This window comes from Loxodonta africana, chromosome 23 (genome assembly GCF_030014295.1).
Source record: "Loxodonta africana isolate mLoxAfr1 chromosome 23, mLoxAfr1.hap2, whole genome shotgun sequence".
Taxonomy (NCBI): Eukaryota; Metazoa; Chordata; class Mammalia; order Proboscidea; family Elephantidae; genus Loxodonta; species Loxodonta africana.
Genome location: NC_087364.1, coordinates 24762387 through 24784827, shown reverse-complemented (window position 1 = coordinate 24784827; position 22441 = coordinate 24762387). Strand labels below are relative to the sequence as shown.

At 39.4% G+C, this 22441-nt stretch overlaps 1 protein-coding gene across 1 annotated transcript in view; it reads left to right on the top strand.

Moving 5' to 3' along the window:
* Positions 1–22441, top strand: part of TNFRSF19 (TNF receptor superfamily member 19) — a 113618-nt gene that overhangs the window by 12516 nt on the left and 78661 nt on the right. Inside the window, exons 2-3 of the mRNA XM_003414033.3 lie at positions 12474–12576; positions 16051–16161. Of these exons, the coding sequence (XP_003414081.3) occupies positions 12508–12576; positions 16051–16161 (180 nt within the window). The 5' untranslated portion in view covers positions 12474–12507. The remainder of the gene's footprint in view (positions 1–12473; positions 12577–16050; positions 16162–22441) is intronic.

Sequence of the window (22441 nt, the reverse complement as noted above, 5' to 3'; positions counted from 1 at the left end):
TAGTCCTTGCCCCTGGGCTGCTGTGCCCCTTTAGTCTGGTTTTATCTTATGGTCCTGTCTAATCTTTGGCTCAAGGGTGAACCTCCGGAGTGACTTCATTACTGAGCTAAAAGGGTGTCCAGGGGCCCTATTCTTGGGGTTTCTTCAGTCTCTGTCGGGCCAGTAAGTCTGGTCTTTTTTTGTGAGTTAGAATTTTTTTCTACATTTTTCTCCAGCTCTGTCTGGAACCCTCTGTCGTGATCCCTGTTAGAGCAGTTAGTGGCGGTAGCTGGGCGCCATCTAGTTGTGCTAGACTCAGACTAGTGGAGGCTGTGGTAGTTGTGGTTCATTAGTCCTTTGGACTAATCTTTCCCTTGTGTCTTTATTTTCTTCATTATCCATTGCTCCCGATGAGGTGAAACCAGTGGAATATCTTAAATGGCCACTCACAAGCTTTTAAGACCCCAGACATTTGGGGGACTTTTTTGAATTCTGTTAACACTCCTGAAGAGAATTTGATTTCCCTTTTTCAGACCTATTTAAATCTCTGAATCTGCCCTTAATCCATCCCCTGTAATTAGCTCCGCCCCTCAAAAAGTAACAAAACACAAACACAGAGACCCAGACATCTTTACCAAAAAACCACACCCACTGCCATCAAGTCGATTCCAACTCATAGCGACCCTATAGGACAGAGTAGAACTGCCCCATGAGGTTTCCAAAGAGCAGCTGATGGATTTGAACTGCCAGTCTTTTGGTTAGCAGCCGAGATCTTAACCACTGCGCTGCCAGGGCTCCAGGCATCTTTAGTACATGAAAAATAGTCAACCTCTTTTAAGCCTGATAAACCAGCATTTAAGGTCAAGCATTTAAAATTCTGGAAAAGGCAAGCATGTTCCATTTGTGTTGAGTACAGTTTGAATAAGTATGCACGCCTTAAATAAATGTACACCCAAATAAATAAACTGACAGCTGCCTAGGAGATAAGAGAGTGACAAACAGTTAAATACAGTTGTCTCATGGCAGCTGATTATTAAATTATAGGCATTTTTAAGTAACCTTGTAACTGAAAAAAAAGTGATACGAAGAAAAATTCTTCTCATGATTTACTTGTTGAACAGTGAGTTCATCGTATTTTATCTGTCTAAAATGTTTACACTCAAAAGTAAGATGTTTAAACTGCGTCGTGTTATCTTCTAGTCCACACATCACGTAATATGTACCTTTGAAACTGAAGTTTTTAGACCGGGTTTTAAAAAAAAGAAGAACCACACATTAGCAATTATACGAGACAAAGGAACTCGTATGTTTGGAGACTGAAAGTAATTTAGCCACTCTTCAGTCTGCTAGGATGGGTCTAATATGAGGAAATTTCAAAGGAATGGAGGCTACTTATTCTGGAAAAGAACATTACAAATGGTATAAAGAGTGGTTTTGGAGTCTGTTCAGTTTCCCTTCTAAATAAAAATTTAAACAGCTGTGTTTTAGTGATGGTTCTGCACAATTTTCCTAAGATAGACTGGGTTGAGGTTTCCTTAGTCATTGATGCTACAATCGTTCTATTTATAGTTTAGGATAGAGGTATATTTATGAATTTTGGGAAAGGAATTTTAGTTGCTATATGCTTGTTTCTTTTTGCTTTTATTGAGGTATATGTGTGTATAACAAATCGTTTGCTTTTTCAACAGTCTTCACGTAGACAATTCAGTGATATTAGTTAACGTTTCTCATGTGCCATATGCTTGTTGATTGAACATCTTGAGAATACTGATAGTGATTTTCCTACGTCAAAGCTGAGAGAGTGTATAACGAAAAGGAATAAAAAGTATTAAACCCTATTCTATTTAACTACTTTTTTTAAAAAGTGATTTTAGAAGCCTGACACTGGCCCTTAATGTTTTGAACTTTGGGGGAAATAAAGATATCATATTTGGCAGCAGAATATTTTCAAGCTTGTAGAGGTTTTGGTAGAAAATATTTCATGATTTGAAAAAGGGGAATTATTCTCACTTCCTAGCCAAGAGCAATATGTATATTCTTATTACTGCACACCTCTATGAGCTTCCTCGACTACAGCAACGGCTGCCAAGTCTGCTATGTAAGAATGTTGTGCAGAATATAGTGACATCAAAGGCTAGGATACGGTAGAAATGGAACCATGGAGTTATAGTACTATTTGCAAATATCAGTACCCTAAATTTTGAATTAATTTTTCATCCTTTTAGATGTGGAGCTGACACTATTTTTAAACCATTTATGATTATGTTCCAGCATTAAAATGTAAAAGGCTGTGTTTATGGCATTGGGTTTATTTCAATGCTGGTTTTATACATTGTGAGCTTGCCAGTTTACTTAATGTTTATTTTTTGAAAAATCTTTCAGGTTATTGCATATTGGAAAAATGTATGGGTTGAATATAACTTTATTATGTAATGTTAATTCAGTTTTACTAGACAAAAACTGTTAGCTATTGCATACACTGTATACGTTGGATAATAAATCAAATAGCTTTTAAGGGATGGAAAATAAATAAAATTATTCTAGTTATTCCAGTATTCATATTTTGGTCACCTACAAGATCAAAAATAAAGATCATTCTCAGAAGAGTTACTAAATTATTAAAATTAGAAATAAATCTTCCTTCATGGTGTTTGTCAAGATTATAGCACCGTATTAAGGGTCTGACCTGAAATTTATTCTACCACAATAATTTATATTTCAATCTCAAGTTAGTTACATATATATTGTTTCAGTCCTTATCAAAAACAAACAAACAGAAAAACATTGCTATCAAGTCCATTCCAACTTATAGCGGCCATAAAGGAGAGAACAGAACTGTCCCATAGGGTTTCGAAGGCTGTAGCCTTTATGGAAGCGGACTGCCACATCTTTCTCCCACAGAGCAGCTGGTGGGTTCAAACTGCCAACCTTTCAGTTTGGAGCCGAGCGCTTAACCACTTGCACCACCAGGGCTCCTTAAAATTAAAAAAAAAAAAACTTAAAATAGTACTTAAACTGGAATAGGGTTTAATACTTTTTATTCCTCTTAGTTATAAAGTCTGTCATTTTTGCTGTAGGAAAGTCCTCACAGCAACCCTAAATAATGAATTTACTCATTCATTCAGCATTCATTGGGCACGTATTTTGAATGATTTATAGTTTTAGAGGGAAGAGAGCTAGGTGTGCAATAGGGAGTGGTGGAGACTGAGGAGCACTAGAGAGTAGCGTTCTCCCATGTAAAGGATGACTGATACTCAGCCCTAGCTTACTGTTGCTTTGACATAGAACTCATGGTTGGGAGATTTTCTAATCTGTCAAGTAAATTCTTAATTTTACTATTGAAAACAACTTGTAGAAATTAAGCACTCGTTCCAGTTAAAAAATGGGCAAAGGAAATGAACAGACACTTTACCAAAGAAGACATTCAGGCTGCTAACAGACACGTGAATAAATGGTCATGATCATTAGCCATTAGAGAAATGCAAATCAAAACTACAGTGAGATACCATCTTACCCCGACAATACTGGCACTAATCAAAAAAACAGAAAATAATAAATGTTGGAGAGGTTGCAGGGAGATTGAAACTCTTACGCACTGCTAATGGGAATGTAAAATGGTACAGTCACTATGGAAAATGATACAGCACCTCTTTAAACAGGTCGAAATAGAAATATCATACGATCCAACAAGCCCACTCCTAGGAATATACCCTAGAGAGATAAGAGCAGTCACACCAATAGACATATGCACACCCATGTTCACTGCAACTTTATATACAATAGAAGAAAGGTGGAAACAACCTAAGTGCCCATCAGTAGACAAATGGATAAACAAATTATGATATATACACACAATGGAATATTACAAAACGATAAAGAACAATGATGAATCCATGAAACATCTCACAACATAGATGAATCTGGAGGGCATTATGATGAGTGAAATAAGTCAATCATGAAAGGACAAATATTGTATGAGACCACTATTATAAAAATTCAAGAAAAGATTTACACACAGAAAAAAATAATCTTTGATGGTCACAAGGAAGGGGAGGGGTGAGGATGGGAAATCTCTAACTAAATAGTAAAGAAGTGTCAACTTTAGTGAAGGGAAAGACAAGACAACATAGGGAAAGTCAGCACAAACTGACCAAGGCAAAGCCATAGATGCTTCCTAAACACATTCAAACACCTTGAGGGACCAAGTTGCTGGGGCTGAGGGATGGGGATCATAGTCTTGGGAGACATCTAGGTCACTTAGCGTAACATAGTTCATAAAGCAAATGTTCTACATCCTACTTTGTTGAGTAGCATCTGGGGTCTTAAAAGCTTGTGAGTGGCCATCTAAGATATGTCAGTTGGTTCCATCCCATCCTAAGCAAAAAAGAATGAAGAAAACCAAAGACACAAGGAAAATATTAGCCCAGAGGACTAAAGGACCACATGAACCACAGCCTCCACCAGCCTGAGCCCAGAAGAACTAGATGGTGCCCAGCTACCACCACCATTGGCTCTGACAGGGATCACAATAGAGAGTCCCAGACAGAGCTGGAGAAGAATGTTCAACAAAATTCAACTTCACAAAAAAAAAAAAAAGACCAGACTTACTGCTCTGACAGAGACTGGAGGAACCCCCAACACTATGGCCCTCGGACACCCTGCTAACCCAGAACTGAAGCCACTCCCGAAGCTCACTTTTCAGCCAAAGATTAGACAGTCCTGTAAAACAAACATCAGCACGTGAGAGGAATGTGCTTCTTCGTTCAATCAAATATACGAGACCAAATGGGCAACTCCTGCCCCAAAGCAAGACAAAAAGGCAGGAAAGGACAGGAAAACTGGACCAATGGACATGGGGAGCCCAGATTGGAAAGGGGAACCCAGATTGGAAAGGGGAACCCAGATTGGAAAGGGGAACCCAGATTGGAAAGGGGAACCCAGATTGGAAAGGGGAACCCAGATTGGAAAGGGAAACCCAGACTGGAAAGGGGGAGTGTGTTATCACATTGAGGGGATTTCAACCTATATCACAAAATTTGTGTATAAATTTTTGAATGAGAAACTAATTTGTGCTGTAAACTTTCTCCTAAAACACAATAAAATTTAAAAAAGAAGAAGAAGAAATGTAGCCTAAAGCAGAGGTGTTAAATCATAGGTTGCAGGGGCTGGAAGAAACTTGTGACATCATCTAGCCCAGATATTCAGTTCTCGGGAATGGACATGAGGAAACTGCCCACAGAGGTGAGACGTTTTGCCCAAGGTCACACAGCTGGCTGATGACAGGCTGGACTCCAATTTTTGCAAGTAGGTTTGGCCCCTACACAGCCTCACTTTCAGCCCAATTTCATGGTAACATCAACCCAAAGGAAAAAGAAACAGCGTCAGAGACTGAGCCAATTGTTATCGGAGGCACAGCAGCTATTTATAAGGCAGGACTATAGTGTTTCCAAGTCCCCAACATATATTAAAAACCCAGATGCAAAAACAAGAAAGAAAGTTCTCAAAATAATAAGTTATTCTTAAAACAATAAAACAAAAATTCCATGCTTCTACCACATTAACTGAAAGACTGGTGTGCTTTGAGTCCACCGATAGGTACCTTGGAAGAAAGGCCTGGTGATCTACTTCTGAAAAAACTCTGATACACATGGAGTCAGCATGAGTCAGTGTCGACTTCACAACAATGTTTTTTTTTTTGGCTTCACCATGCAGTAAACCAGGCATTATTAGTGCTCCCGCACTGCTTAGCTAGGGCCAGTTTCTCTGCACAAGATCTGCCAAAATGAGTGCTAGGTTCTTCATAGATGTTGTCCAGTCTGGATACTTTGGCAAACTATGAAACTAGCATGGACCCATGGTACATAATCTCAGTAATTCATATGCCTCATGCTTGATAAGTCATTCCCAAATAAACAGAACACTGAGGATGTAAAAACATTTTTCCATCCCTAGACCAGATCCTGAATGCCCAGAAGTTAAAAGCAATTTCAATAAATAACCTTTTTATTGCTTTATTTTTACTTTAAATATTATTACTTAAATATCTAGGTTATTTCATTAAATTTTCCTTCTTTTTTATAAATGCCAAAGAATTTCACAAGGTATTTAATTTTATTCCAGAAAATTCAAGATCACAGTTATAACACTTCACCAGGTAAATTGTTTATTTCTAAAATACTCTTTGGCTGGGATGTATGAAGAAACATTTATGAGATTATCACCCCTGCTAACCTATGAACGCTTTTGTAGTTTTCTCCCCTCTGCCACTTTTCAGGCACCCAACAACTGTTTAATAAAATTTGGCTGAATAAATGGGTAAATCATCACATGTATCCTTATATACCTGTTAACGGTTTTGTTGATGTAGTACTACTCTCCCTAGTGGGATGGGACATTTATGCTGCAGTGTAGGAGGACACAACCCTAAATCTGCACCACATGACTAAAGTCCTGTTCTGGATTCACCCAGGCATGGACTGGAATTCAGTTTTCACTGCTTCTAGGATGTGAGTACTTGGATCCCCCCAGTGTTTTCTCCCATCGTGTGGGAATAAATATCTACTTTTTAGAGTGTGGTTCCAGTTGCTGTCGAGTGGAGTCTGACTCATGGTGACCCTATGTGTGTCAGGGTAGAACTGCGCTCCATCGGGTTTTCAATGGCTGTAATGGCTTGGAAGTAGATCTCCAGGTCTTTCCTTAAGATGTCTCTGGGTAGGTTCGAACTGCCATCTTTTTGGTTAGTAGCATAGTGCTTAACCATTTGAACCACCCAGGACTCCTAGAAATGTGGTAGTAAGGGGAAAAAGTTATTTTTGCAAAGCACTTAACACAGTGATAATTCAAACTTGCCATCTATCCTTAGTCTTTGAACAATTTCTGTGGGGCTGTAGGAATCCTAGAATGCTGCCTAGGAGCCCCTGGGTGGTGCAGACAGTTAAATGCTCGACTACTAGCCAAAAAGTTGGCGGTTCAAACCCACCCAGGGGCACCCCGGAGGAAAGACCTGGAGATCTGCTTCCAAACGGTCACAGCCTTAAAACTCTATGGGATGCAGTTCTATTCTGCACACATGGGTCGCCATGAGTTGGAACTTACTCAGCAGCAACTGGTAGGGCACTACCTGCCACTTGATGTGACCATCTAAATCATGTCTCACAGTTGTCTAACAGACCACAGTTTTCAAGGACTGTCACATACATTGGATCGTTTGACCCTCAATAATAGTAATCATTAGCAGAAACCACAATGATCGTTAACATTTGTATAAAAAAGCCCATTGCCTCTGAGTGAATTTCGCCTCATAGCGACCCTGTAGGACAGAGTAGAACTGCCCCATAGGGTTTCTAAGTAGCAGCTGGTAGATTTGAACTGCTGACCTTTTGGTTAGCAGCCAAGCTCCTAACCACCGCGCCAACAATTTTTATATTCCAGAAATGGTTTGTATCAATTAACTCTCTTAACAGATGTAAACACTTTACAGCCATTACCTCACTTAACCCTCCACAGCAATCTCAACTGTCGTTATGTTAGTGGGCTTTGTGTGGGCTCCAGCTCATGGTGACCCATATACAACAGAACAAAACTTACTTGATTCTGTGCCATCTTCACAATCGTTGGTATGCTTGGCCACTGTGTATTTCAAGTGCCTTCCAACCTAGGAGGTTCATCTTCCAGTGCTATATCAGATAATACTCTGTCATGATCCGTAGGGTTTTCACTGGCTAATTTTTGCAAGTCACCAGGCTTTTCTTCCTAGTCTGTTTTAGTCTGCAAGCTCCACCAAAACTTGTCCACCATGGGTGACCCTGCTGGTATTTGAAATACCAGTAGCATGGCTTCCAACATCATAGCAACACATAAGCCACCAGAGTACGGCAGACTGACAGGTGGTGGAGGTAGTAACTGAGATTTAGGGTTAAGTAACTTGTTCAAGTTCACACAGCTAATAAGTGGCGTTCTCAGTAACAACGTCAACGATAACAACATCAGCACCATCATCAGTTAAGCTTTTATTATGTTCTAGGCACAGGGCTAGGTCCTTTATACCCATGATCTCAGCTAATCCTCACAACACTGCTAAGATGTAGGTTCTGTTTTTATCTCCTTATACATGTGCAAGATCAAAGTGACGTTGCTAAGAAATGGAATAAAACCCAGAAGGTTGCCCTTTTCCCCTGACAATTCCCAATAAAACCCAGACTATTTTTACTCACGTTGGGTTTAAGTGCAAAAAACTGTTAGAACTGATTGCCATATATGGACTTTAAATCTTCCCACATTCTTTGAGAACTATTTACCCAGTCTAAATTATTTCCCAATCTCTTGGTATAAAAAGCCAGATTGAAAGAGAAGCAAAGGAAAGAGAAGTGATATATTTTCATGGCTTATCTAGATCTCCAGCTTCCACTGTAAGAAATCTTCTGTAAAGGAACTGCTTGCGCTTTTTAAGTGAATCAGTATATCTTAAAATGCATCACTGTATTACTTAAAACTTTCTACTGTGGTTCAGTGGTAGAATTCTCCCCTTCCATACAGGAAACCTGTGTTTGATTCCCAACCAGTGCCCCTTATGCAGTCAGCACCCATCTGTCCATGGAGGCTTGCATGCTGCTTTGATGCTGAACAGGTTTCAGGGGAGCTTCCAGGCTAGGAGAGACTATAGATCCTATAGATCACAGTGACCCGATCCTGTTGTGAATGGGGTCACCATGATTAGGAGGCCAACTCAAGAGCAGCTAACGACAACAACTAGTCTAATCCCTTGAAGATATAATAAGATAGTTTATGTACATCTAAAATAGAATTTTTTTCTATTCACTAGAAAGACTTAAGTCTGTTATGTCAACCAGATCTCACTTGCTTTTTCACAATATATTCTTCGTTGTTTTGTGCTTCTCCATTGACTTTATTCATTCAACAAGGGTTACTGAGCAGCTCATGTGCCAGGCATCGTGCCAAGCACTGGGAATACAAAGAGTAGTAACGCATGGTCTCTATTTTGAAGGCGCGTACAATCTGATGAATAAAACTGACAATAGGAAGGAATACAGTTGGTGTGCAATGTGCTAAATGCTTACCTAACTGTAGAAAGGGCTGTAGGACCCAGGGAGCGAGTGCATTCCCTATTGCTTGGCCATGGAGGTTTGGGGATGGAAGACCTCTCAGCAGTGGGGAGAGTTGGACTGATCCTTGAAGGAATTCAATAAAAAGACTGTCCACACCACGGTTACGGTCTGTGCGGGAGGGAGAGGCCATGGACGTTCAGAAGAACCATGAGTATTTTGGTATGGCCAAGCGCAGTGGCCAGCTGGGTGAGATTCAAAAGAGCTTAAATGCCAGGTTAAGGAGCTTACATAATAATTTGCGGGAGCAACTCCGCTTGCTCCCCTGAAAATTCAGGTACAGCAATGCTAATTTTGAATTTCTCATTCAAAATACTCAATTTAGCCTGTGTGCTAGGAGAATAATACAAGTCAGCACATAGACTATATAGTTCCACTAATTTTTTTTTTCTAGCTTATCATCTAAAAAGAAAAATCTCTGCGAAGCAAAAATCATAGTATTTTATTTCATTTCTCCTTTTTTTGGTAGTGTTTATCTGTGTTTTGTTTTTCTTTCCTCGTCACTTCTTTTAATTCATAAACTTTTCAAGGAGTAAGACCATGTCACTTACTTTTTGGCCCCAAGAACATTAAATGCATTTTTTTAATTATTATTAATGAAATATTCACACTATTAGAATTTTTAAGAAAAAGGGGGGAAGAGTTGACTCATAATGCCACAGTGTGAACCCAACCATTGTTAATATTTTGTTACGTTCTTTTTTTCGTAAAATAAGTCTACATATGAAGTCAAAGTCATGGTACCGTGACTTTTAACTTAATACGCACGTCAGTGGCTGTCTTTAAAAAAATCCAGTACAGTGTTTGTCTGTCCTCCTCAGCAGTTAGTATACTACCCCAGTAATGTCTTCTGTCCAGAGTAGTTGCTCTGACTATTAATCTTTTTTCTCGTATTTTGTGTAAATGTTTTGGTAAAACCAGTTGCTGTTGGGTTGACTCCGACTCATGGCAACCCTGTGTGCATCAAAGTAGACCTGTGCTCCAGAGGGTTTTCAGTGGACTGTTTTTTGGAAGTAGATTGACAGGCCTTTCTTTGAAGGTGTCCCTGGTCAGACTCGAACCTACTATCTTTTGGTTAGCAGCCAAGAGCATTAACTGTTTGCATCATGCATGTGTTCCAGGTGCTTTGGTACTCTTTTTTCCGTATTAGATTCAAAACCAAAAACCAAACCCAGTGCCATCAAGTCGATTCCAACTCATAGCGACCCTATTAGGTCTATGTAAATTATAACCTGTTGCCATTGAGTCAGTTCCAACTCATAGTAGTACAACTGCCCCGTAGGGTTTCCAGTGAGCAGAAGGTGGATTCGAACTGCCGACTTTGCTGTTAGCAACCAAGCTCTTAACCAGTGTGCCACCAGAGATCCTAACATTATGGAGCCCCGGTGGCACAGAGGTTAAGAACTTGGCTGCTAACCAAGAGGTCGGCAGTTCAAATCCACCAGCTGCTCCTTGGAAACCCTAGAGGGCAGTTCTTCTCTGTCCTATAGCGTCACTATGAGCCGGAATCCACTCGACGGCAATGGGTTTATATAAATTACACATTTTTACTTTTTAAAAATTAACAAATGTTATTATTTTGTTGTCTTACTATTTTGCTTCTTTTCGGTCCATATCAAGAAGGAAGTAACCTGAAGCATACCTTTTAGCGCATGTGATTGTATCTTCTGACCCCAAGCCTGTGTCCACAGTAAATCACATGGTTGAGTAATCGTGGGGTGATTTTGAGATATGCAAGTGGAAAAAAAGCAGTGAGCAAGAAGCCAGAAAAGTTTTTTAAAAAGCTATTTGAATCCACTCAAATGGGTCATTCATTCAAGAAACATAAGAAGATTTTTCCCACTCTGAGAATTTGCCCTGCTGTGACGGCCCCTGAGAGTGTAGCCACTGGTGCCGTCTTCAGGCTCCCCCCATCCCCCTGCTTGTCCGGCAGTTGGAACTGCAGGCTGCCCAGCTCCACTTCCTTTGTTGTTGTTGTTATTGTTTTTCTTGAGCTGTTTGGCCAGCGATTCTCTGCTCTGGTTTCTTTCTAAATTGTCAGATTATCTGCTCTGGGTCTCTGTTAGTTTTGGAAGATTGAACTTTACAGGGAAACAGAGCTTTTGTTTCCTACCTGATAGATGGAGCCACCAGATGATTTTTAACCTTTTAAACATTTTTTTAAAATATAAATCTCTTCTCTTGACATGGTGTGGACCTGTGAAAAATTGTTGGAATTGTTTCTACATTTTAGATCATTTCTGGTCAAAATCAAGAGGTTCTTTTTGTTTGTTTGTTTTACTTTTACTGAAATATCACATCAGTGCCTCAAATTCCATCACTTGAAAATGCCTTTGAGATGGTTTGGAATGAATGCTTATTTTTCTGCTCATAGATAATATGCACTGTACTGGCTGTGGGAAGAATTCATAAATGTCAAAAGTTAGCTGTCTTCTTCTTAATAGTGACGAAGGTTCAAGATGCAAGCATACTCTTTATTAAATATAGAAGGTGGTTTTGCAGGGTATTTGTGGCACAGTATATTAAGAACAGGGACACTGGAGCCAGCCTATCTGAGTCTGAGTTCTGGCTCTTTCTCTTACTAGTAATGTGACCTTGGGCAAGTTACTTTAACCCTCTCTGATCCTCAGTTTCCCCTTCTCTAAGATGGGGATAACAATAGCATCTACTTTCTAGAGGAGCTATGTGGATAAATAAGTTAACATCTAAGAATAGTGCCCGGTCATGCACATGCATGCATAGCAAATGGTAATTGTTATTTTATCTATTATCATCCTGTTGGCACAGTGTAAACCTACATGAACGCAAGGTTTATGTTGTCACTGTTTTCATGTAATTCTTTACTGGATGAATGAGATTGGGCACTATGGAGACTTGGGTGGAAAAAAAAGGCCTGTGTAGCCTTGGAATTCAGAGCTAGTAGAAGTTTGCACATAACGTGTAGGCAGATAAAGTTTCAATCCTCTTAACCTAAATTTTAAAAGAATTCATTATTTTTGTCTATGTATCTTTTTAAAAGGTAGTTCTTTTGAAACATAAACAATATTTATTATCTAGCATTTACAGTAAATGGTAAACATTATATGAAGGAGCTCTGTTGGCTTAGCGGTTAAACACTTTGCTACTAACCCAAAGGTTGCGGTTTGAACCCACCCAGAGGCTCCTCGGGAGAAAGACCTGGCGATCTGCTCCTGTAAAGATTACAGCCTAGGAAACCCTATGGGGCTGTTCTACTCGGTCACATGGGGTCACTATGAGTCAGAATCGATTCAAAGGCACTTAACAACAACAACAAATGTTATACAGTAAGTACAGTACTGTGCACGGCAACTCGTGTGTTTAATGCTGGGCGTATTTCCTTCTTTGTTTTAGAACCCTTCAACAATAATTACATTTAATAAGAGCAATGGCTTTAAAAGTATTACTGGGACAAGAGAAAACAATGTTTACCATCATGGTCCTACTAGCCTACTTGGTAAGTAAGCTCTTTTCTCTTACAAGAATGTGGTGAAAGAATTCGTAGAAGCAATACCAAAACTGTTTTCTCTCTCTGATCTCATATTATTTTTTAATTCTTACAAATTCCATTTGATCATTTTTATATTTAATTGACAATTTAAAAATTTCTGTTCAGTCTTCACATTTATAACAGTTGTTGAAATTGTTTTTTTCAAATTTAGATGAAGTTGTAAAATTGTAACATTACTTGTAGTATTATGACAATGTCACGTTGGACTTACAGATATGTCTCACATAATATATCCTAGATCCTAACAGGGAGTTCCTGGATGATGCAAATGGTTAACTGAAAGGTTAGCAGTTCAAACCCACCCAGAGGCACCTCGGACAGGCCTGGTGATCTGCTCCTGAAAGTCACAGCCTTGAAAACCCTATAGAGAAGTCTTACTCTGCATGTGTGGGGTCTCCATGAGTCAGAATTGACTCAACAGCAGCTAACAACAACAACAGACCCTGAATTCTAGTTTTGAGCCCATAACTTAGGAGGTTTCTGCTGGCTTTAGAATGAATTTTTATAAGAGCTATTACTTTTATACAGTTACATCTGTCTTGTTTCCAAAAAAGCATTAAAGGCAGTTGGAAATTTTTATACAGAAGACCTATAAAGGTATTCAGAAGTAATTGATTTAGGTATGGGGATATAATAACAACCTATAAGTATATTAAGAATTGTTTCACTCAAGACTAAAAGCCTTCTTAGAAGACAAACCAAAAAAACCAAACCCACGGCTGTTGAGTTGATTCCAACTCATAGCGACCCTGTAGGATAAAGTAGAACTGCCCCATAGAGGTTCCAAGGAGCACCTGGTGGATTTGAACTGCTGACCTCTTGGATAGCAGCTGTAACACTTAACCACTATCCCACTGGGTTTCCTCTTAGAAGACAAAGTAAGCGGAAATATGAGTCAGATTGGACTCTGGAATTCAGGTAGATGTAAGAAAACTTTCTCTCAATTAAAATCATTAAACATTAGATAAAGGGTGTGTGTAGCAAAGAGGTTGTAGAGATTACAGTCTCTATCCCATGGGAGGGAATCTTCTGGCTCCTTTAAACACAATCACACTCCTCCAAGATTGGTAGTTAAGGGAGTGGGATGAAATTATTAGACCTTTAGCCCTAAATAATCTTACCATCCCAAACCCTACCTTGAATTTTCTTTCCTGCCTGCCCTAGAGGTTAAAGCTTGGGTTTTGTTGAAGGAAGTTGGCAGATATCATTACAGATATTCCTGCTTCAAGGTGGAAGTAGTTTGTTCTGAATAATTGCTCATTATTGTAACCACAAAAAGCAATTCACTGTGCATCTCCGTGTACATGACACAGTGATAGGCATTGTGCATTAAAACAGCCTCTGTTCCTCATGCCTCCTAAGGTTTTCAGCTTTCATTTGGGGAGAAAAAAAACTTGTGCCTGTTGCTGTTGAGTCGATTCTGACTCACAGCAACCCTGTAGGGCAGGGTAGAACTGGCCCACAGGGTTTCCTAGGCTGTAGTCTTTTCCGAAGAAGATTGCCACACCTTTCTCCTTTGGAGAAAGTGCCTGAGATGTTAACCACTGCGCCACGAGGGATCCTACCATTTGGGAAAACAGAATTACAGTCAGACATGTTCCTGGGGCCATTCCTACTTAAGATGTTCAACTGAGTATCTTCATCAATTCTGAGATTCTGTTAATACCAACGTTTTCCATAAATACTGTTTGTTAAGAAAAAGATAAACACAGTTTTGTAGGATCAAAGTGTCAATGGTGAACTTGCTTTTAGGTAAAATAAGAAAAAAAAAGTATATTTTGGATAATGACTTACAAACTTTGTTTTTGCCAAGTGTAATCTTTCCTATGCTCTAAACCAGAGGTCCCTGGATGGTGCAAAAGGATTGCACACAACTACTAGCCATAAAGGTTGGTGGTTCAAACCCACCCAAAATACCAAGGAAGAAAGGACTGGCAATCCGATTCCGTAAAGACTGCAGCCAAGAAAACCCTATGGAGCAGTTCTGCTCTGACATACATGGAGTTTCCATGTGTCAGAATTGACTTGATGGCAATTTTTTTTTTTTTTAGATACTATGAACCAAAGTGTATTGCTGGGTTCTAGCAAGTGGTTGAATCGTAATCAGTAAGAATGTAAGCTCATATTTACATAACACTTTTACTTCAAGGAGTTCAGACAGTTTGGCTGCTGTTGTCTTTTTCATCATCATCATCAGTCAATCAGGAATTTTACTGATCTCGTGATTGTCTGAAATTGTATTTTGGAAGACATTCTCTACGTAAATGTAGTTCAGCTGGAGAAGGCTGAAATGCCTACATCAACACTGGGTGGCAGAGTAAATGCCTGTGATAATGTCTAAAGGATAATTTCACAGTTCTTGTGGCTCTACTAATCCATTCTGTTTAATTTATTTATCCAGTTCATGATACATGAACTGTTTGTATTTCTTCAACATCAGAAAATAGTTTTGAGCTCCGGAGTTTTCAGGCAGTGGGAGGCCTCTGGCCTCGGCGTGTCTGCCTTTTATGCATCTTACCACCTAGAAAGAGGAATGGCTCCTAAGTGGTTTTTTACCTGAGGTGCTCATAGGCGTATCAGAGGAAGACAGCAAAGAAACGAATTAGTACTCTCTGGAATACAGACAAGAACCAGGCTCACTGATTTATCAGCAAGTGTCCTTTCTTTTCTTTCCTTTTTTAAAAATTGTTTATTGTTTTTTAGATGAAAGTTTACAGGTCAAATGAGTTTCCCATTCGGTAATTTGTACAGAAAGTGCTCCATGACATTGGTTGCATTCCCCACGCTGCGTCAGCACTCTCCCCTTTTCTGCCCCGGGTTCCCCATTTCCTTTTGTCTGGATTGTCTACCCCTTCCTGCCCTCTCATCTTTACTTTTGGGCAAATATTGCCCTTTCGATCTCGTATAATTGATTGTCCTGAGGAACACATTCGTCTCAGGTAATTATTGTTTATATTATGGGCCTGACTAGTGTTTGGCTGAAAGGCGGTCTTTGAGAATGGCTTCAGTTCTGGATCAGAAGGGTGTATTAGGGCCATAGTCCTGAGGGTTCTTCTGGTCTGTCTTTCTAAAGTGAAAATTAAATTTGCCTCATATTGGGGGTTCCTGGGTCGCGCAATCGGCGGAGTGCTCGACTACTAGCTGAAAGGTGGGTGGTTCAAACCCACCCAGAGGCACCTCGGAATAAAGGCCTGGTGATCTGCTTCCAAAAGGTCACAGCCTTGAAAACCTACAGAGCAGTTCTCTGCACACATGGGTCGACATGAATCAAAATCAACTCGAGGGCAACTGACAACAACACTGAATTAATGTTAGTGTTCAGTGGTTATGCGAATAACACTAGAAGTATTGTTCCTTTCTTGTAAAAAATAAATAAATAAAGTATTTCAGGATAACGTTTTGTTAACTTGTTTTTTCCAGTCATGTCAAGTGATTTGTGAAACAGGAGACTGTCGACAACAAGAATTTCGGGATCGGTCTGGAAATTGCGTCCTCTGCAAACAGTGTGGCCCAGGCATGGAGCTGTCTAAGGTACATATTGAATGCATGGGACGCTGCGTACCTGTATTTTAGAATACATTTTTAACCAAATTCTTTAATTCTAGTGACTCTCTGGGTATTACACAGTTTTCTTTTCAATACTTTCGATGCATGTATAAAAGAAATAGACTAGTAAGCAGTTATTTAGTGCTGCTGTAACAGAATTCTATGAGTCGGCATCGACTCGACGGCACTGTGTTTGGTTTTGGTTTGGTTTGGTAACAGAATTCAACAAATGTCAGTATTTCATATACTTTTGTGTATATAGTTGGAGTCCCTGGGTGGTGCAAATGGTTTATGCACTGAACTGCTACCTGAAAGGTTGGAGGTTGGAGTCCATCCAGAGATGCCTCAGAAGAAAGGCCTGGTGACCTGCTTCCAAAAAGTCAGCCATTAAAAACCCTATAGAGTACAGTTCCACCCTGACACGCAGAGTCACCATAAGTCAGAATTGACACAAGGTTTTACTGTTTATAGTATTTCATTAAAACAGTGCAATTTTTAAATTTTATTTGCATGAATTAAAAGGAATCAATAATAAAAGCCCTGATAACATAAAACACTAGTCATTTATCAGGCCTTCTTTCTCTTAAAATGAGTTACCATTGTGGTCAGGGAGTAGAGAGGACAGCAGTGTCTTAACACAGATGCTTCAAAGTAGTTCTTTGCTCAGTCAGGGGTTTGAACATTTCATTGACAACTCCCAACCGTGAATATGTTATTCCCAGAAGCACCTTAAATATACTCACTTTAACCACTGTCTGTCGAAAAAAAAAATAGCATTTTATAGCACAGTAAATTTTACAGTTCTTGAATATTCTTGGGAAACTTTCTTTTTTTGTAAACTATTCAGTTGCTTTGTTTTCTGACCTTTCGAAGATGTTATTAGTTGCAGAGTGTTGATGTACCTTTTTGTTCTAAAGAAAGCATCAAAGTCTTCCTGTTAGAAAAGGAACAATCGATTGTTTTCTTTAAAGTGACTTTTAAAGGGGAGTGCTTTTTCCATAGAGACTGCCTTTCTTTAGAGTTGAGTCTTGTCATTCATAGATTTTTGATCAATGATGGGCACACAGCAGGAAACAAAGATGTATGCATTCCACAGGGAGCTTCAGGGCAGAGGCCTCTCTCTGGGTGTTGTGTTAAGTAAATGGTGGGCTTTCAGGCATCCTGGGCTTTACAAGTGGATTAAAATGGGCTGACCCCGGAGCCCTGTGTGATGGCTAGTTATCTGCAGTTCCTGCCCATTGTCCAAACTAGCATTTTCAGGAGTATTTCAGGTTCTGCTGGGTATAAAAAGATCCACATAGCTAGAATCGGTGAGCAAAGTAGCTAGCAATGTGATAGCGCCCAAGAGGAAGAGAGATGAGGCTGTTTCCACTTCCAAAAGCTCTTTCCCAGATCTCTGTGAACATCTGAATCAAACTTCACAGATTCTGAGAGATGAGTAAATAAATCCCCCTCACCTTCACCCTTTGAATCTGAAGAACATGACCTCAAAACAAGGTCTGGAGAAGCAGACCCACAGATGAAGGTTCTACCAGCTTTAAGAGTTTTATTATTTTAAAAATCCATCACTTGAGAACATTAAAAAATTATTCAGTAAAAATTTCTGTAGTTCATTATTTCCTATGGATATCTAGAAGAGATATTTTTCTTTAAGTAGCAATCTTTCCTAAGTATTCCAACAGCTATCCAACTCTATTATGTTGGAGGGAGGCAACCAAAGGGAAGCAGTCTAATAATGGAGCCACTGTGTACTTAATTCATTTATTAATATTTCTTTTTCAATACTTATTATCCTTTATTTTTTGTTAAAAGTAAAGACCAGGACAAATTGAATGAGAAAGAATAAAAATAAAGAACAATGTCACTTAAAAACTGGATTCTTAGTACTTATCAGAGCCACAAATGTATACCATGTTGTTCCATGCCCTAATGTGTCCACTTTGAGAGCAGGTAACCCATAAATCCTGATGGCATAGTGGTGAAGAGCTACAGCTGCTGACCAAAAAGTTGGCAGTTCCAATCTACCAGGTGCTCCTTGGAAACCCTATGGGGGCAGTTCTTCTCCGTCCTATAGGGTTGCCATGATTTGGAAATGACTCGACGGTGCTGGTGGTGTGGTGCACTGCCAAAGAGAGTGCTTAGCACCTAAGAAATGCCTAGTGCAGGCTTGACCACGAAATGAATGAATCAGCCAACCTCAGATATTTTTTGAAAAAGAAAAAAAAGTGACGCTTAAGTCAAATCGAACCAAATCGAACCAATCCCACTGCCATGTAGCCGATTACAATTCATAGCGACGCTATAGTGATCCTATAGGACAGGGTAGAACTGCCCCATGTGGTTTCCAAGGCTGTGAATCTTCACAGAAGCAGACTGCTACAGCTTTCTCCCTCAGCGTGGCTGGGGTTCCAACCGCCAACATTTTGGCTTAACCACTGCACCACCAGGGTTCCTTAGTAATATAAAAATGAACGCATTTTTGTGTGTTGTATATGTTTATGTGTGTATGTGTGTGCGAATTATAAATAACTTACTTAGCTAAGATTTTTATCTTGGTTTTAACTCATAGTAAATAAAATTAACAACGGAACCTCACTCATGCCCTAATATGCAGAAGATAAGAGAGGCAAAGGATTCAAAGAGACAAATAAAAATAATCAAATATATTTTTATTTCCCAATTAACTAATCAAGGCAAAGACCTTGAGCTCTTTGTAAGCAATTACTTTGGGGACCAGAATTTCTGAATTGTTCATGCGTGAAATTGGAGCACTTTCTTCCTAGGCTGCCTGTTTTAAATCTTCAGCAATAACGTATCTTTCAGAAGAAAAGAAGGTAAATCCTGAGTGTATTAAATGAGATAAATCACATATATTAACTAGCATATTCAGCTTGGTTAAGTGTCACTTCCAAGCTTTACAAGTCAAGGGAAATTTATTATTTTGAAAAAGAATAAGCTTTTTATTGTCAGGCAAATACCTTTTTTTCCCCTTAATTTGGAATGCTAAATATATAGCTTTGAGGGGCACCTATAAAGTTGTAAAGAAACATATGAGTCTGAGAGCCCTTACATTTTTAATTGAGGCTTGCAGTTTTGGTTACCTGTGGGTTTGAAATCTTGAAAGCATGTAAACATTTTCAAGTTAATTATGAAAAAAATAGAGTTGCTGCATTAAATTATTGATATCCACAGTTAAAGTTTTCTTTATATTAAGGGTAAAAAAAAAAAGAAGTGCATTTGCACCAGACATAAAAGCTTTCAAATTACCTTTATTCTAACATTATTATTTGTTTCACTGTACTGAACATAAAACTTCTGTCCGCTTTGCTAACAGCAGGCCTTTCTATCTAAAATAACAAACTCTGGTCAGGGGCATTAATACTCTGTGGTTCTTTGAATTACAAACATGTATCGGCATATTAAAAGCAAAGCTTGGGAATGCTTTGGGTAAGCAGGTGTGGTTAAAATTTCCATTTGTGGTTTTATTACTCCTAATTATTATTTTCTTTGGAAGTTACTCAATTCTGTTTTTTCTCAAGGTGTCTGGGCTTCATTTCCCATTGTTAGATCTCTACTGTTTAAACCTATGCTAGGTGCCTGCTGGAAGCTGCTGGGTAGAGTCCTGGAGGCAGGGTGAGCCTGGCACGCCCCAGGGAGTGTGGTCAGTGGTTTTCCCAGCCTCTTTTCACTTCCTCTCAGATAGTAGATGGTCAGAGTCTGTAGAGCGGGTTCCACAACACTGCTGTTGTTTGTTTAGATTAATACCCTCCCCTTTTTTGACCGTTTGTCTGAATGGTTACTATTCTAACCTACCAGCCTGGATACTTTGGGTTATGTTCATCTAAAGGATGTCTCTTAATATAACGAATGTGGAATATCTCCCAAATATGTCTATAACTGTTATTCTCTACCTACATGTCATGCAACCAAAGTAGATAATATTGGCTAATATTTATCATGAGCCAGGTACTACCAACATGATTTTCATGTATTACATAATAGAGTCCTACAACATTCTTCTTAGATGTTGTTGTTGTTAGCTGGTCTTGATTTGGCTTCAACACACATGACCTTCATGTACAGTGGAAGAAAATGCTGTGCAGTCCTGCACCATCCCCATGATCGGTTGTGGATTGGACCATTGTGAACCCTATGGCTTTTAGTGGTTGATTTTCAGAAGTAGTTCACCAGGCCTTTCTTCCTAGTCTATCTTAATCTGGAAGCTCTGTTGAAACCTGTTCAGCATCATAGCAACACTCAAGCCTCTACTGACAGACAGGTGGCGTCTGGGCATGAAGTGCATTGGCTGGGATTTGAACCCTGGTCTCCCGCATGGAAGGCAGAAATTGTACCACTGAATCCCCAAGAAAATGACCACATTTTCTTACAGAACTGGTTAAACCCATTGCCATGGAGTAGATGTGGACGCGTAGTAACTCCATAGGGTTTCCAAGGAGTGGCTGGTGGAGTCGAACCGCTGACCTTTTGGTTAGCAGCCGAGCTTTTAACCACTGTGCCACCAGGGCTCCGGTTAGGAGTACAATCATTCCCATTTTACAGAGGGAAAAACTGAAGTACAAAGAGGTTAATTATTTGTCCATTGGCACTGCTAGTAAGTACCAGTGCCAGGATGAAAGGTGGTGGAGCCACTTGGCAGCAATAAGCTACTCTCGTCTTGCTCTAACATTATGCTGTCCAATAGAACTTTCTGCAGTGGCAGAAATGTTGTATCTGTGCTGTCCAAAATGGCAGCTTTGGTTAGTGAGCACTTGAAATGTGGCTAGTATCGCTGAGGAACTGACTTTTAAATTTTATGTCATTTTAATTAATTGAATTTATATTTAGCCATAGGTGGCGATGGCTACTTTATTGAAGGGTACGGCTCTAGAATGATGAACTTTCCTCAAGAAATTCTGGCTTAGGACCAACTTCTAAAACAAAGAGCTGTCGGAATCGTATTGCCCTAACTGCCTGTGGAAGGCAGGAACAGCCTCCTAGGTCAGCCTTCTTTCTGTCCTTCTTTCTCCAAACTGTCCTTGTCATTGCCAGACGTTTTCTAGCACAGGTCTGTCTTTGTTGCTCCGTGGTGCCACACTCTAATGATATGTCCGTGGCCCCTCTGTGGCATGCTGAGCCATCACATCTCAGCTAGCACTTTCGGTCACTCATCTCCCTTGCTGAAAGCCCCAGGCATCACTTCTTCTCAATTAGCTTCTTTTGTAGCCGTTCATCTTAATAAACAAGCTAATTTTCCTTGATCCTTAGAAAATATGTGATAGGTCATTGAGCCATTTGGAGTTTGTTTTGAGGATTTTATTCCATTGAGCCATTTTTAATCTCTCTCTCTTCCATTGCAATGCCAAGTTTTTGAAAGTTGATGTGAACGGTAATTAAGAATGTCTTTCTTCTATTTCTGTGGCAAAAATACACAATATGGTTTATGTTGCTCCATAAATAGTCTCTGCTGGGCATTTTCAGCCATAAGTATGCTTCATAGCTTTACCCAGCCACGGGGCATCCTTTCAGTTCATGAAAATAAACATCTTGTTGGGATATGTAGAAGAGGATGACCACATGAGACTTTCTCGAAGGACCACATGAGACTTAATATTCTCTGTCTAGAATTTACCCGGTCGTGACTCTCCTCCTCACCAAGTATTAATGCCAACAATATTCTTTTAACGTGATCACCTCACAGCAGTAAATCAGGAAACTAGTTTTTGCATGAACCACTTGAAACAGACTTCAAGTCTCTGGCACAGTTTTCAAAGTAAGCTTTTCTAACCAATTATTGGGATGACTTTTGTTCATGTGAAAAATGAGCTCTTGCAAATAACAACATACTTTCCTCCCCGTGGACCAGCTTCATACTTTTAAAGACGGCACCTTTTTTGAAAATTGTTTTAGTCCCTACGAAGAAATTCACAAAAATATTCATGTAACTTAAAAACTAAAAACGATTCATTTCTGCCATTTAATTACGGATTTGCTCACTTTATTTATATTTAATAATACCTAATAGAGCTCCGTGATGTTTGGCAGGTACAAGCTCTGGCTTGTAATTTTTCTTAAAAAAAACCTCAACTACATATTCTCATTAGCTGAAAGTTAGGGGAAAAATATCTCTTTGGTGTTATTTTATTGAAGGAAATTAAAAAGCTGATTTCTGAACACCATTGACATGAATCTAATTTGTCATTTCCATTTCTGGGCCCTAGATTTTCTCCACAAACAACTTCTTCTCTGTCCAAATTTGACATTTAAC